Source organism: Antedon bifida, chromosome 1 (assembly GCF_963402885.1).
Source record: "Antedon bifida chromosome 1, ecAntBifi1.1, whole genome shotgun sequence".
NCBI classification, from domain to species: Eukaryota; Metazoa; Echinodermata; class Crinoidea; order Comatulida; family Antedonidae; genus Antedon; species Antedon bifida.
Window position 1 is genome coordinate 9,407,323 of NC_136226.1, and position 13,699 is coordinate 9,421,021.

Genomic DNA, 13,699 nt, shown 5'->3' on the forward strand with positions numbered 1-13,699 from the left:
AAAAACTAGAATACATAGAGCTAGCTAGAGGCTAGCCTAGGACTAGCCTAGCTACTTATTAGCTAGTAACTAGTACTTATAAGCTACCAGTTCCGTAGTAGGGCCTAACCAGGTGGGCCTAGCCTAGCTAGGCCTAGTAGTAGTAGTACTACCCTAGTAGTAGCTTACTAGGCTAGTACTACTACTAGGCCTATCTAGGCCCTAGGCTAGGGTAGCTAGACTAGCCCTAGGCCTAGTAGTAGGCCTAGGCTATATGCCTAGTAGTACTAGTACTAGGCCTACCTAGGCTACTAGCTAGAGTAGAGAGATGCCAGCCTACCTAGGCCTAGCTAGGCCTAGCTAGGCTAGGCCTAGGCCTCCTAGCTAGGGGCTAGGCCTAGGCCTAACTAATCTGCCCTTTTTGGAGGCTAAAATATTGTCTAAAATAAGCTATGACCTACAAACATAGCTTAACTATCTGTTAAGGGCGACACTTATGATGGGTAATCAATAAAATATGCTTCTAAATCTACCTTTTTGGCTTGCAATCTTAATATCCAGTCTAGCCCAAAGATCGTATAGCGCCACTACGTGGCGCTATACGATCTTTGGTCTAGCCTAGGCCTAGGCTAGGCCTGCACGGATCAGGTAGCGAAACGAACGAAGTGAGAGCAGAGGAGGAGGAGGCCTAGCTAGGGCCTAGGTTTCAGGCAGAAAAGATAATCTCGTGTTTGTGAAATTATATATCTATTTATAGTTATTTTAAAATATATCCCTAACATTTCAAAAATTATATATATTACTGATAATTAATTATAAGAATGATACTCTACCTAATGATATAATCAATTAAATGTGTTTTTCGTACGAAATTAATTATATACGAGGATGGCATAAGTGATAGTTCTCTGTTATCAAAAAACAACTACATAATATACCTGACACGTACAGTACTATTGCACTATCGATGTTTTTAGTGGTTTGGTAGTCGTCGTTTTTCGAAGTTTACCTGGATGAATTAGTTTATCAAATTGAATCATTTTGGAGTGCTTGTAGGTATTTTTAACAATACATATGATTAGTTTAATTATTAGTGTTATATTAGACGTTGAATTTAGGTATATTATTTATATATATCACTGATATTTAGAATAGATTTGTTGGTTTAGATGACGTGTTTCGTGAATGTGTCACTGACACTACGGCTAGGCCTGGATAGATAGGAGTGTCTAGACGGGTGTGTAGCCTGTAGGGTTGGACTGGCATTTATGAGTGGAAGAAGAATGTGTGTAGTGTACTCGGTGTTAGAGCCTACACGTAATATCTTAGCAGTAAAATCGTATTTGCTATCATTTTCCGTAAATGAATGGTAACGGTAATAAAAAGCAAAACTTGCTCAGCAGGATATCCCTTGTTTTGTTTGTTTATTTATTTTCTTAATATTATTCATTCCATCTTATTATAATCTGGTCTGGTGATTATTTTAAATTTTTTTTCCAATGCTACTAAGGCTAAATTATAGTATGGATGTATGATTTCATTTAATTGATTTATTGCTTATTTAGTGATCACCACAGTGTAAATTAATAGACCTAGCTGTTAAAACATTCTTTTTAATTTACTGATTTGTGTATTTTTTAATGTATATTTTCAGACATAATGGGCTTTGAAGTGCATAGATTTGAAGGAGATGTCGATGAAGAATTAATTTGTCCTATATGTAGTGGGGTTTTAGAAGAGCCGGTTCAAGCACCACAGTGTGAACATGCTTTTTGTAGTGCATGTATCCAAGAATGGCTGTCACGACAACATACATGCCCTGTAGATCGCAACCCAATAACTCCTCAGCAGCTCAAGCCTGTGCCTCGAATCCTACGCAACCTTTTGGCGCGGTTGCGTATTGCATGCGATAATGTTTTATTCGGCTGCAAAAAAATTGTCAAGCTCGATACGCTAACACAACATTTAGATGAATGTGAACATAATCCTAAAAGACCCGTGCAGTGTGAATCTGGTTGTGGTATGGTGATCCCCAAAGATGAGCTTGTTGATCACAACTGTGTGAAAGAACTCCGCCATTTAATCAAAGAACAGCAAGACAAACTATCTGGTTATCATATTGAACTATCCGATATGCGACGTTCACAAAACGATAACAAAAGAGAAATTCAGATGCTGAAGGAGTACATCCGTGCCATCAGAGTGGCAAATCCTAGCAATAGTCCATCGATACGTGCCATAGAGGATGAAATTGAACAAAATGAAGTGTTACGCTGGGTTAACTCACTGCCCCTTGCAAGAGTGACACGTTGGGGTGGGATGATCTCAACACCAGATGCGGTATTGCAAGCCGTCATCAAGCGCTCTTTGATCGAGAGTGGTTGCCCCGCACATATTGTAACGGAACTGATGGAAAATGCGCATGAAAGAAAATGGCCACCAGGACTGAGCACTTTAGAGACTCGCCAGATGAATCGACACACTTATGAACAATACGTGACAAGACGAATACCGGGCAAACAAGCAGTCGTCGTAATGTCATGTGATAATGCACATATGGGAGAAGATCTGACCCTTGACCCAGGTCTTGTTATGATTTTTGCTCATGGTATAGAGTAAAATTAAGTAAATTCTTAAATTCCTATGTCTTAAAATACATTTTCCAAAAAGATATATCGCCCTGTCCATGATATTCTAAAACTCAGTTTCAGGGTATTTTCTACAGTGACAACTGTAGCCAGTTTGTATAGAAAAATTGTACATTATGTGAAAAGTAACATTTTTTGTAACCAAATTTTTAGAAGTTTTTTTTAATTCATTTTGAAAACCTGGTATTGTATAAAAGTATTAGAAAATTGGTAGATTAAATTGTTTATATTAATCTTTATTCTACTAACCTGTAATATATATGTTAATATATAGTCTGTATAATAATCAAAATATTTTGCATTTATATTTTTTAAAGATAAAATGATACGACAATATTACAAGTCAGCTTAAAGTAAAGTTACATATGATGACATTTGGTGCTGAAATATTGCGTCTATTATTGGACCTAATTTAAACAAACTTTATTGACAAATACATATTATTTCTGGGGTTTTTGTGTATTGTAAAATATAAATATTATAAGCAGAATATTCCGGGTTCGAATCAAATAAGTTGGCTTTTCCCATTATCACAGTACAGTAATTGGTTCATTTTCAGTGTATCAATGACCTGTTTAGAGTTTCTCCTATGCCTATCAAATGATATATTAATGGCAATCATACTGTGTTTAAATATATTGGTTGTAATAATAGGTTGCTGCATATCGAGCAGTAGAAGACCAGGCTTGAACTGTGGCTTGTTACTGGGAGAGTGGTTCTCTCCTGCGTCTTGCTGGGGATGATGCCCAGTAGAGCCAAACCTAAGTGGAACTTTATAAGCTTCTTCCAAAACCCCTCCCCATCGTATAGGCGTACAGTATTTATTTATTTCTTTTATAATGTTGAGAACACTGTGCTGTACTCAAGTAAGGTGTGTTCTATTTTGGGGCAAAAGTACAATTGATTATAGAATTTGATGTCATCGCATCCATATCTACATCCTGACAACATGTTCACCTTAACCCAAGGTCTCAAATTATGTTCCTGTTCCTTATGTGCTATACTAAACGTACTAAACTCAAAATGTAAGTTTAAGCAATTGTCATTAATAAATGTAATACTGTCATTAATCTGAAATAGTGTCATGTTATTTGTGGAAAATATTTTTCATCATGAAAGTCAAACCCCGCCCCTTGATTTCATCGCTGGCTGCGCCCCTGAATAGGCTACAGTAATGGGTTTGTTGCATCTCTTCTTGCCAGTGTTTTAAATACAGTACAGTCTCCATCAGAGGGGTTGATGGCAGACGTAAAAAACGTTAGGGCGACATCGAGCGAGTTCCGAGAGTACCAGCTAGTGAAATATTATTAGGCCAAAACAACCTCTGAATAATTTCAGTGGAGGGAGGGCGTTTTTTTTAATGTACTATATTTTAATAGGTCATACACTCACACCAAATCTTTAAAACATGAACAAATAGATCACTACATTAATTTTCAACCACTTAATGCAATAACAGTGTTCCTGTACACGTACTCTCGCAATAATCGAATGTTTTCTTTTTTTTTTTATTCGTAAATGAATGTCAGAATGAATGAACTTGCTCTTTCAGTTTTTAATATTCCATCTTGATCTGGTCATGTTTATTTTTTAAAATTAATCCGATTTTTATTGGAATTTTTAGTTGCTTTTTTGTCATAAAAATAACAGGGGGAGAGAGAGAGGTGTTTGTTATATAGTTTTGTTGGCCTTATCAAGCTACACCAGTGTCATTATCACGTATGAAAATTCATACACAAAGCCTTGTCTAGATCTACACTATCAAACTTTATGTGACAAAAAATGAGACGTGCCCATATATGGACATAATGATGCCATATCACTACCATAATTAAGCATATCACTACCATATTTGGGTACATCACACTTTTTTTGTCACATACAGTTTGATAGCGTATACAGAGAGTTTAAGAAGATCATGTAATCAAATTATTATACGCGCCGCTCATTCTATAAAACAGCATTGGCCAGGGAGTTGTTCATTAACAAGTGCTGCATTGGATATACGATCTTTCTATTCAATTAAAGTATTATTCAAACGAGATGAATAATAATGATAATAAATTTAATCATGGATAAAATTAGTAGTAGGCCTACTTATTTTATCCATGCATTAATTAAGAATGTAATGTACATTAAGGTAGGAAATTTAAAAGAGTAGTAGTAGGCCATATTTAACACAAGATATAATAATAATTTATTGGCACTGCAATTTTTTTTTATCAGTGGCACACTTCAACTTGTGAAGGTGCGTCCAAAGAAACAACTACTAGATAGTGTAGGCAATTTTACAGAAGAAATAAGATATAAAGGAAGGAGAACTTTAAACAAGGACAATAAAAAGGAAATCACGACAGGAAGGCTAACGAACCTTTAGAACAGTATCGTCCTTCAACAAAGTAATTTATTTCCGTTAAAACCGCAGATATCCCCCCTTAATTTAGCTGCACCGACTGCTATCAGTGGTCGCACTTTGTAATGCCAGGATTTGTTAATTTAACTGTTTGCGTACTTTTTTAAACAATTAAATTTGCTGTGACGATTATTTAATAACGTGCGACGTAAAATACCGACTCTAAATTTTGGGAACTGCATGAGCCTCGGTACCCGTAGGGATCTGGTTTCATTTCATAAAGTTTATGCAAGAGGGCGTACTCTATATTTTACAACGACAACAACAACACACACAAAATCAACGACACGTGAGAACCGTCGACGGAGGAGAGGTAGGCTCAGCATTTAGGCTAATAAACCTAGGCCTAGGTCTATAATATTTTACCCCGTACTATATATTGTAATTATTAATTTGAATAAGCGACTCGCATAGTTAGCCCATTAATGCTTACTCTCTAGCTAATAATATACTAAAATAGGCAGGCTGTAATAAGTTTATAGAAAGTAGTCTAGGCCTCTAGCTAGGCTCCTTAGTTAGTCGCTAAGCCGCCGAGGAGATAGTCCCAGGCGGCCGGCCCCTACCTAGAGCTACACCTGGTATTCAGGCCTAGCTACTACTAGCCAGAAAGAGGCCGCCTACTCTACACGGTATGTATTGTTATATGTGGACAAATGTAGCAACCTAATTTTTTTTTTTTACAAAATATTTTTCACAAAAATAATATCCACCAAACAAGTCAAATGAATCATCTTTTTTGTGACTTTCTATGTATTTCTTGATTAAATGTTTGATTTTCCCAACACTGGACCCCCAAATGCACCACTCCCAAATGAAAAATTCTCAAAATCTTACAGATTTGACATACAGTAACATCATGGCAGAGTTATCATGTTTGCCAACCCCTTCACTCGTTGTTGATCTAAACAAAGTGACACAGAATTGTGAAAGGATGTTACAAAAATGTCAAGAACTGGGTGTTAAACTTCGACCTCATACTAAAACCCATAAAACCTTGTAAGTTCATTCTAATCATTTACTTTTCCATCTAATAAGAAATTTAAAGTTAAAAGAGAAAATTCTTGAAAAAAGTTGTGTGTATAATTGTTGTACAGTATGTCAGACTTATCTGCTATTTTTTTCTGAATTCAATATGACATTTTCTTCAAGGCAAGCAGGTGAAATATCAACTGGAAATCGAAAACATGGACTTGTTGTGTCAACAATAGCAGAAGCCAAATACTTTATCAATGGTGGATTCACAGATATTATATTTGCCCAGCCTCCAAGCCTAAACAAGGTTGAAGTGTGTACTGCCCTCGTTGAGAGTATCTCAAAGTTTCATATGCTTATCGATAATGTTCAACATTTGCAAATGCTAGAGGATACAAAGTTGGCGAATGGAAAACAGTGGTCTGTCTTTCTCGATTTAGATTGTGGTTATGGTAGAAGTAAGTTCTATATAATAACTAAACATGATCAAGTATTGTCATTATGATTACGGTATTATTGATATCATACCCCAGGATTTATAGATCTCTTCTGATATTGTGTCTCTTCTGATATTGTGAATGGCCGAGCAGTTACGGCAGAGGCGCCATTTACCGTACCTAAAGAGCCAACAATATCGGCATGGGTTCGAGGCGACTTGCTTCTAGTTCTGGTGGTGGAACAATGTTCTTGGATAAGGACTATAAACCGTATGACCAGTGTACACAGTTATAACCTGTGTGCACTTTAAAGAACCCAGTTCATTATTCAAGATGAGTAGGGGGTAGTTACCTTGGTGAACTGGTTCACAAAATAGCCCTGTATCAGGCGGATTACCACCTATCTGATAGGAAAGTGATTAATTTACTATTGGTAATCCTTGGCCACATTGCCTAAAGATATAACATTTAAAAAAAAATTAAATACTATAGTATAGATAAGACCATATCAATTTGCAAATCCATATAAGCAAGAATCAGTGCTGGCTACTAACTACACCAGTGGTCTAATATGCATATATCAAGCAGAAGTACCAAAGTTTGAGTATCAGATTTTCTCATCTTTCATCTCGTGTTTTACGTTCTGTCTCACTATCAAACTTCATGTGACAAAAAAATGTGATGTGTCTATATATGGACATAATGATGTCAAAGCACTACCATATTTGGGCATACCACTACCATATTTGGGCACATTACACTTTTTTTGATAGTGTAGAGAGAACTTAACACTTACTGCAAAACCTTTTTTGAAAAATAAATTAACTGTTTTATTTTCAAGCCGGAGCCAAATGGGATAGTATTAAAACATTTGACCTGGCTCGATTAATCCACCAATCAGAATCAGTCGATCTTGCTGGTCTTTATGTACATGAAGGAAATTCATACAATCAAACGTCAGCTGGTGATGTCACTAAACTTTCTGATGTGACTGCAACACGATTGCTTGAATTTTCAGACAAGTAGGCATTTTATAAGCATTTACTTTTTGAAAATCTGTAACTGCTTCAAAGTGAATTTTCCACTCAGGAGTATTATAGTGGGTACCTGGAAGGTTTTAAAAGCCACGATATTCAGATCTCCCAAGGAGGTTCCTTTCAAGTCATCATCCCACCTCCCACTACAGTGAAATTTCTCAAGATTGCTTCTTTTTTCAAAATATATATATCTCGATATTAAATGTATAAATTTGTGACTTAGTCTCAAGATTTTTAAAGCATTCTCTATAATAGTTCTATGTTTATTATTAAATTGTTATTGTGCCCTTCTTATTTGGCAATGTTTTCATAAATTCTCTCGATATTAAATTTTTCCAAGTTGGGACCACTGCATATGTTTTTTTGCTGTTTTTGTTAAGCAGTATTGTGTATAATAAATGTGTGATTTTAAATGTTGCAGGCTTGAAAAGGAAGGAATAGATTGTCCAGTCAAATCAATGGGTTCAACACCTTCTTGTAGCCTACCAGCTGAAATCATGAGTAAAATAACTGAATTTCATCCTGGAAATTACGTGTTTTATGGTGAGTTATCATTGCTTTAGTTAAATACAAAACAACATTTTGAAGGTGGGACTTCTGTAACACAAGTGACATAAACTGAATTCATTTATTGGGGTAACATTCAGATGAAACATCTATTAAAGAGATACCTTCCTGTGAAATAAGTGAGTGGCAATATGTTATATTAGGATATTGTAGGTTGGTTTTGTGGAAGTTGCTTATATTGTTAACTTTCTAGTGTAATTGTTTCTCTTCTTGTCTTTTTTGTATGATTTGTATATTGATGTAGGCCTACTATATAAATGAATGAATAACACTACAGACAACCCCTATTAAATTAATATTGTCTAGTCCAGAAGGTATCTCTAAATAGAGTTTCTACTGTATTATGTTTATTATTCATAAAGCAAAATCAAGAATGATTAAACATTCTTATCCTCTAGATTTACAACAGTACTACATTGGTTCGTGCACTCTAGATGATATAGCATGTACGGTAATTGCAAGGGTCATAGGTCACTACCCTGATAGAGGACATATGGTGATGGATTGTGGTTGGACTGCACTGGACAACCAAAGCCAAATGTCAAAGTGCGTTACTGGACATGGTTGTATTGTTGGTGAACCAAACTTAAGGTCAGTGTTAAGTCAAGTTAGAAGGTCATTAAAAAAAGTTATAATAGGTTAATTGATTACCAAATTTGCATATATACATTCTGATGAATAGCATTTCTTTTTTGATTGATGGCTAAATTTTTGTAAAATTTTCTTTTACAAAAGTTTTATTTATTTTATATATAGAATTGACTCCATGACCCAAGAAATTGGAAAAATTTCCGCCATCAATGGTAAACTAGATTATGAAAAATATCCAATTGGAACAATTTTACGGATATACCCATGGCATGTAAGTGAAATAAATGTAAAGTCTTTTTGATGGCCAACACAGTGCCACTACCTAAGCCTATGTGAGTCTTGGTAGAAAGCAGAGCGATTAAGGCAGGAGCACCGCCGCAAACCATAGCTATACAATCGACTCAAGTTCAAGTCACTCCTCGACTATTGTTCTGGTGATAGAACAAGTCTTCTTGGATAAGAACTTAAAACTGGAGGTCCAGTGTACACATCTGGCTCGTGTGCACTTTAAAGAACCCAGTACATCTTTCGGAAGAGTAGGGGGTTACCCTGGTGTACTGGCCCATTCAGCCTTTTTCGTTGTGGACCGACGAACAGGCGCCATTTGGTGGCAGCACTCGACATGAAGGGACCCTTAGGAGTAGAAAGTTGTGGTATGTGTCATCCACACCTGTGCACAATTCAAGTCAAGTCGCAGGTTATTCCTCCATTTACATGAGTTTCCAATTCTGTAATTGACGAGTACCTAACACTTTACTTGTTATCTATGTTTTTTTTACTTGTATTTTACTTTTCAAATTTAACTATCAAATTACTATTTTTTTATAGGCGTGTGCAACAGCATCCTTGCATGAGGTCTATCATATCCTATCAGATGGTGCCATCGTTGACCAATGGAGACCAGTCAAATGGTGGTCAGCGTAACTGTTGGTCTACTACTACATTACAATTATATTTCTTGATTAAATTTAAATGAAATATTTTGTTGAAAATTTTTAATAAAATTTCACTTTCCCCTGTCAGCATTCCTTTATTGCTACCACAATAATAATAATATTCGTCGAGTTTTTCATTAATTTACTTCTCGTCTATTTATGTTATGTACAGTGCATTGGGAGCTTGTTTATATGCGCTATGTAAGAATTACTAATTAATTAATATATAGCATGTATTGCACAGGATTCCATGGGATCTGACATATTACTATTACTTTATTGCAATCAATTTAGATAGACAGAGCAAAGATCTTTGTTGGTGTTTTAAGACATTTTTGTAACGATCTATGCTTAAGGATCATTATTTGCTACCCAATTTTCTCAGCCCCCCTTAAAGTTGTAGAGTTGAGATAAGGGTAATGATGTGTAACATTAATTCATATTATTCGAGCTTCCATTTTAATTTTCAAACCAAAGGTGAATGAAATTATGTTTCAAAATCTTTGAAATTATATCTAGAATAGAATTTTTTTAAATTGTAAAATAAAGATGATATAACAAATTATAAGATGTAACTATTTTTTTATTAATTTTTTTTATTGAAATGAAATGTTAAAAGACAATTTTAAATGACAATTTTAAATAAGTGACGTACTATTACTGACACAATATTGTTGGATTATTTAAATGTATTGGTCTTCATGATGAATGAATAAAGTGATTTAAATAAAAGATCTGTATAAAAATTATTTTTATCCATTTTATTCATATTTTGGTTAAATATGTAGATTAATTCTGTGACAGTTTTCAATTGTACGGCAGTACCATATTTAGAGATCTAGTGACTAATGACAATTATTGGTCACTTCTCTCTGCAGAATGTATGATTGAATTTCTTACACCTTTATCATATAGAATCATATCATATGTATATTGCTATATTAACTACAATTAGATTGTTGTGCAAACGCAGTCTAGAAGTAAGTATAATAGATTAATTAATACAATGCGGATGCATATAGTTAGTAACTGCTTTTTACTACAAGGCTGTATTATACTTGTACAATAGTGTTCATATTAATAATGAATTTTCCATCAATCGAATACAAACAAGAAAATGAAACCTAATTTATTGGACAGACATCAATACACGGTTGTGTTGTCTGTATGTAATTTACCCTATAATAACAAAAGAACATGTCGATAGTAATAAAAACACGATCTAGCGTCAATAATCATTAAAATTTAATAAGAAATTGAAGAACCCATATGTCTCCTAGCAACGAGATATAACTTGATATAAGTTATCGGTCAAATGCATTTTTAGTTTATTTTCTATCGAGGAAGGAACATATTAAAGTTTGCATTTAAGCTGTGGAAAGCGAATCAAAAATTAATTATATAATTATATAAGCGTGTTTTTAATTTTGTTATCTTGTGGGGAGAGAGCCTTTAATCGACTTGTAACGATAATTAAACGTTCCTTTAGAACATAACTTTGTCGAAAAATGGCAGAAGCACACGGGTATGTACAAGAATTTGAATCTGAGATTCTGCAATGCAAGCGATGTTTGTTACCATTTGACGATGAACGAGTTCCAAAATATCTGCCATGCCTTCATACCTTCTGTAAACAATGTTTAGAGGAGATCAGTGCATGGAGTTATTGGCTCAATTGTCCAGAATGTGATGTCCGACTTCATCTACCTGATGGCAGAGTTAATGGAATCCCAGACAACTTCTTCATACAGAATATACAAGATTATTGGTCAATATATGGCAAGGCGACTACCCGCGAGGATGGATTAATCTGTGCAGAATGTAAAAAAGGAGGGATTGCCGAACTCTGGTGTACAGAATGTCGACAAGTGATCTGCACTGGATGTGTTGACGAACATAAAATGAGTCGTTTGTGCAATCATGGAATCTATTGGTACAAGGATCTACGATTTAAGAAGCATACGCTCTTCTGTAAGAACTGTCAGACTAAGGATAACAGAGAACTGGCCGTGGCCTGGTGTTGTCAGTGTATGACGTTCATCTGCAAGGCTTGTGTTGTGTCACATGAACTCGCCTCTATGATGAAGCACAATATTCAACCACTGACAACATTCAAACCATCGGACGGAATGGCAATGTTAAGACCTCATCTATTCTGTGACCAGCATGAGACCATGGAACTGTCACATTACTGTTTTGCTACTAAGTGTCAGACGGCACTCTGTGTGTTGTGTGCTTCCTCTGAGCATACAGATCCACCGCACACTACCTCAGAATTAGAATTGGGCGCGAATGGATTGAAACATCGGTTAAAGAACTTTCTTAAAAAGTCAAGAGTGAATGAATCAAAATTAAACAAGCTGAGAGAAAACATTGAAAAGGAGAGAAAATCAATTGCAAAACAAGTAAAGGAAACAAAGCAGAATATCCAGGAATTAATGGAAAAATGCCACGAAATGCTCAATATTCGCGAAAAGGAGCTACTTGATGAAGTAGATGAAAACTTCAAACAATGGAATGAGAAACTGGACGAAGAAGTTAAAGAGTTTGAGCACGATCTTATACAAGTGTCATGTGGTTGTGAATTTATGGACAATGCTCTTATTCATGCAAGTAATATCGACGTTGTCTTTGCCTATAATGGTCTTGAAAACCGGATGGCAGATCTCTCCAATTGGCCTGTTTCAAATGGACCTATAACTATCGTCGAAACGGAACTTCAAGAACGGAACCGCGATGAATTCGAAGAAGTTGTCAAATCACTTGGAAATATTTATTCTTTTAATGAACATGAGTATCCAAGATTCACGAAAATACACGTTCATCATTGTTTGGTACATACCAAATGGGGTGTTAGTATACACACGGGGAATAAATATGGTATGTGTAAGACTGGTGGAGCGCGGATTGAAGCGACTATACACGATCCGAGTTCCCGTCAAATTCCGTGTAAAATAGTAAGCAACTGTAACGGAACATATGACGTCATATACACGCCTGATCATCTAGGACCATTAAAGTTGTACGTGCGTGTACATGGTAAGCCGATAGCAGAGTATCCGTTTATTGTTGAAGTTGAGCCATTTTTACTGGTACCAAAGGAAGCGTTTGTAGAAGAGGACGCAGTTGTCGAGATTCGAGTTCCAGTTTGTCTTTGCGGTTACCACATCATCAAACGATCCGATATCACGGATTGCGTAATTCGTAGTAGTACTAGTGAAACGGTATCAAACGATATTGTCAGTGTTCAGGATAAGATATCGGAATTCCTCGTCAAATTCAAGCCGAATGAAAGTGGACGTCATACTATTGAAGTCTCTATCAACTGTAGAATAGGAGGGGTGACAACAAAAGAAACACATTTTATGGTGAATGAAGTAAACATTGATGACTTGGATTTAGACGTATACGATAATTAATAAGTAGCCTATTACACAAAATTAGATTAGACGTAATCATTACTCCCACGATCATCGGTGATATCGGTTGTTATTTTGAGAATTAGGTAAATATAAAAATATTTTGTGTAGATATTCGTAATAATTACAATCTTATAGGAAATTCTGACAGTAGTATTTATCCATGAATTACTGTCTAAAATCTTTTCTTTTTTAACTTTGTTTTTTTGTAATGTAAACTGCAATATGAATCTTAAGAAATACGTTAAAAAGAAGTTTGGAAATTCTGACGTGTCCCCTAAAGGGGATACTTTTTGATTAAACTAATTGGTTAATATGGGTTCATTGTATTGCACTAATGAAGTTGATATATTTATTTTAGTGTCACTACGTGTGAAGCTCTGTCCACACTATCAAACTTTATGTGACAAACAAAATGTGATGTGCCTATATATGGTCATGATGATGTCATATCACTACCATATTTGGAAATATCACTACCATATTTGGGCACATCACACTTTTTTTTTCAAACTAGTTTGATAGTGTAGACAGAGTTTTAGGTTACATTCGTTACTATGGTCGAATATCAATGTTATGTAGCCTACAACAATCAATATATAAATCAATATCAATGTTAGGCATTTTGTTTACATTTCACATTCAGTTAGATTTGTCAAAAACATTATAATAGAAATTATTTTTGTGATAATTATTTCAAC

At 35.2% G+C, this 13,699-nt stretch overlaps 4 protein-coding genes across 4 annotated transcripts in view; 3 read left to right on the forward strand and 1 right to left on the reverse strand.

The window, feature by feature from the left end:
- Positions 1-13,699, reverse strand: part of LOC144840761 (abl interactor 2-like) — a 44,401-nt gene that overhangs the window by 14,735 nt on the left and 15,967 nt on the right. The window lies entirely within an intron of this gene.
- LOC144853716 (E3 ubiquitin-protein ligase NRDP1-like) lies at positions 922-3,704 on the forward strand. Its single transcript, XM_078711508.1, has 2 exons — positions 922-1,031; positions 1,634-3,704. The coding sequence occupies exon 2, from the start codon at positions 1,639-1,641 to the stop codon at positions 2,596-2,598; it is 960 nt and encodes a 319-aa protein (XP_078567634.1). The 5' UTR covers positions 922-1,031; positions 1,634-1,638; the 3' UTR covers positions 2,599-3,704.
- On the forward strand, positions 5,322-10,325 carry LOC144853725 (D-serine dehydratase-like). The gene is made up of 8 exons (XM_078711520.1): positions 5,322-5,353; positions 5,877-6,036; positions 6,190-6,470; positions 7,291-7,471; positions 7,908-8,029; positions 8,452-8,644; positions 8,810-8,915; positions 9,473-10,325. Exons 2-8 carry the CDS (start codon positions 5,897-5,899, stop codon positions 9,566-9,568), a joined length of 1,119 nt encoding a protein of 372 aa, XP_078567646.1. The 5' UTR covers positions 5,322-5,353; positions 5,877-5,896; the 3' UTR covers positions 9,569-10,325.
- On the forward strand, positions 11,088-12,998 carry LOC144834488 (tripartite motif-containing protein 2-like). The gene has a single exon (XM_078689310.1). It carries the CDS (start codon positions 11,088-11,090, stop codon positions 12,996-12,998), a length of 1,911 nt encoding a protein of 636 aa, XP_078545436.1.

Coding starts and splice junctions, on each gene's coding strand:
- LOC144853716 (XM_078711508.1), top strand. CDS start 1,639: ATGGGCTTTGAAGTGCATAGATTTGAAGGAGATGTCGATGAAGAATTA.
- LOC144853725 (XM_078711520.1), top strand. CDS start 5,897: ATGGCAGAGTTATCATGTTTGCCAACCCCTTCACTCGTTGTTGATCTA. Junction 6,471..7,290: donor AGATTGTGGTTATGGTAGAA/GTAAGTTCTATA, acceptor TTTATTTTCAAG/CCGGAGCCAAATGGGATAGT. Junction 7,472..7,907: donor TTGCTTGAATTTTCAGACAA/GTAGGCATTTTA, acceptor TAAATGTTGCAG/GCTTGAAAAGGAAGGAATAG.
- LOC144834488 (XM_078689310.1), top strand. CDS start 11,088: ATGGCAGAAGCACACGGGTATGTACAAGAATTTGAATCTGAGATTCTG.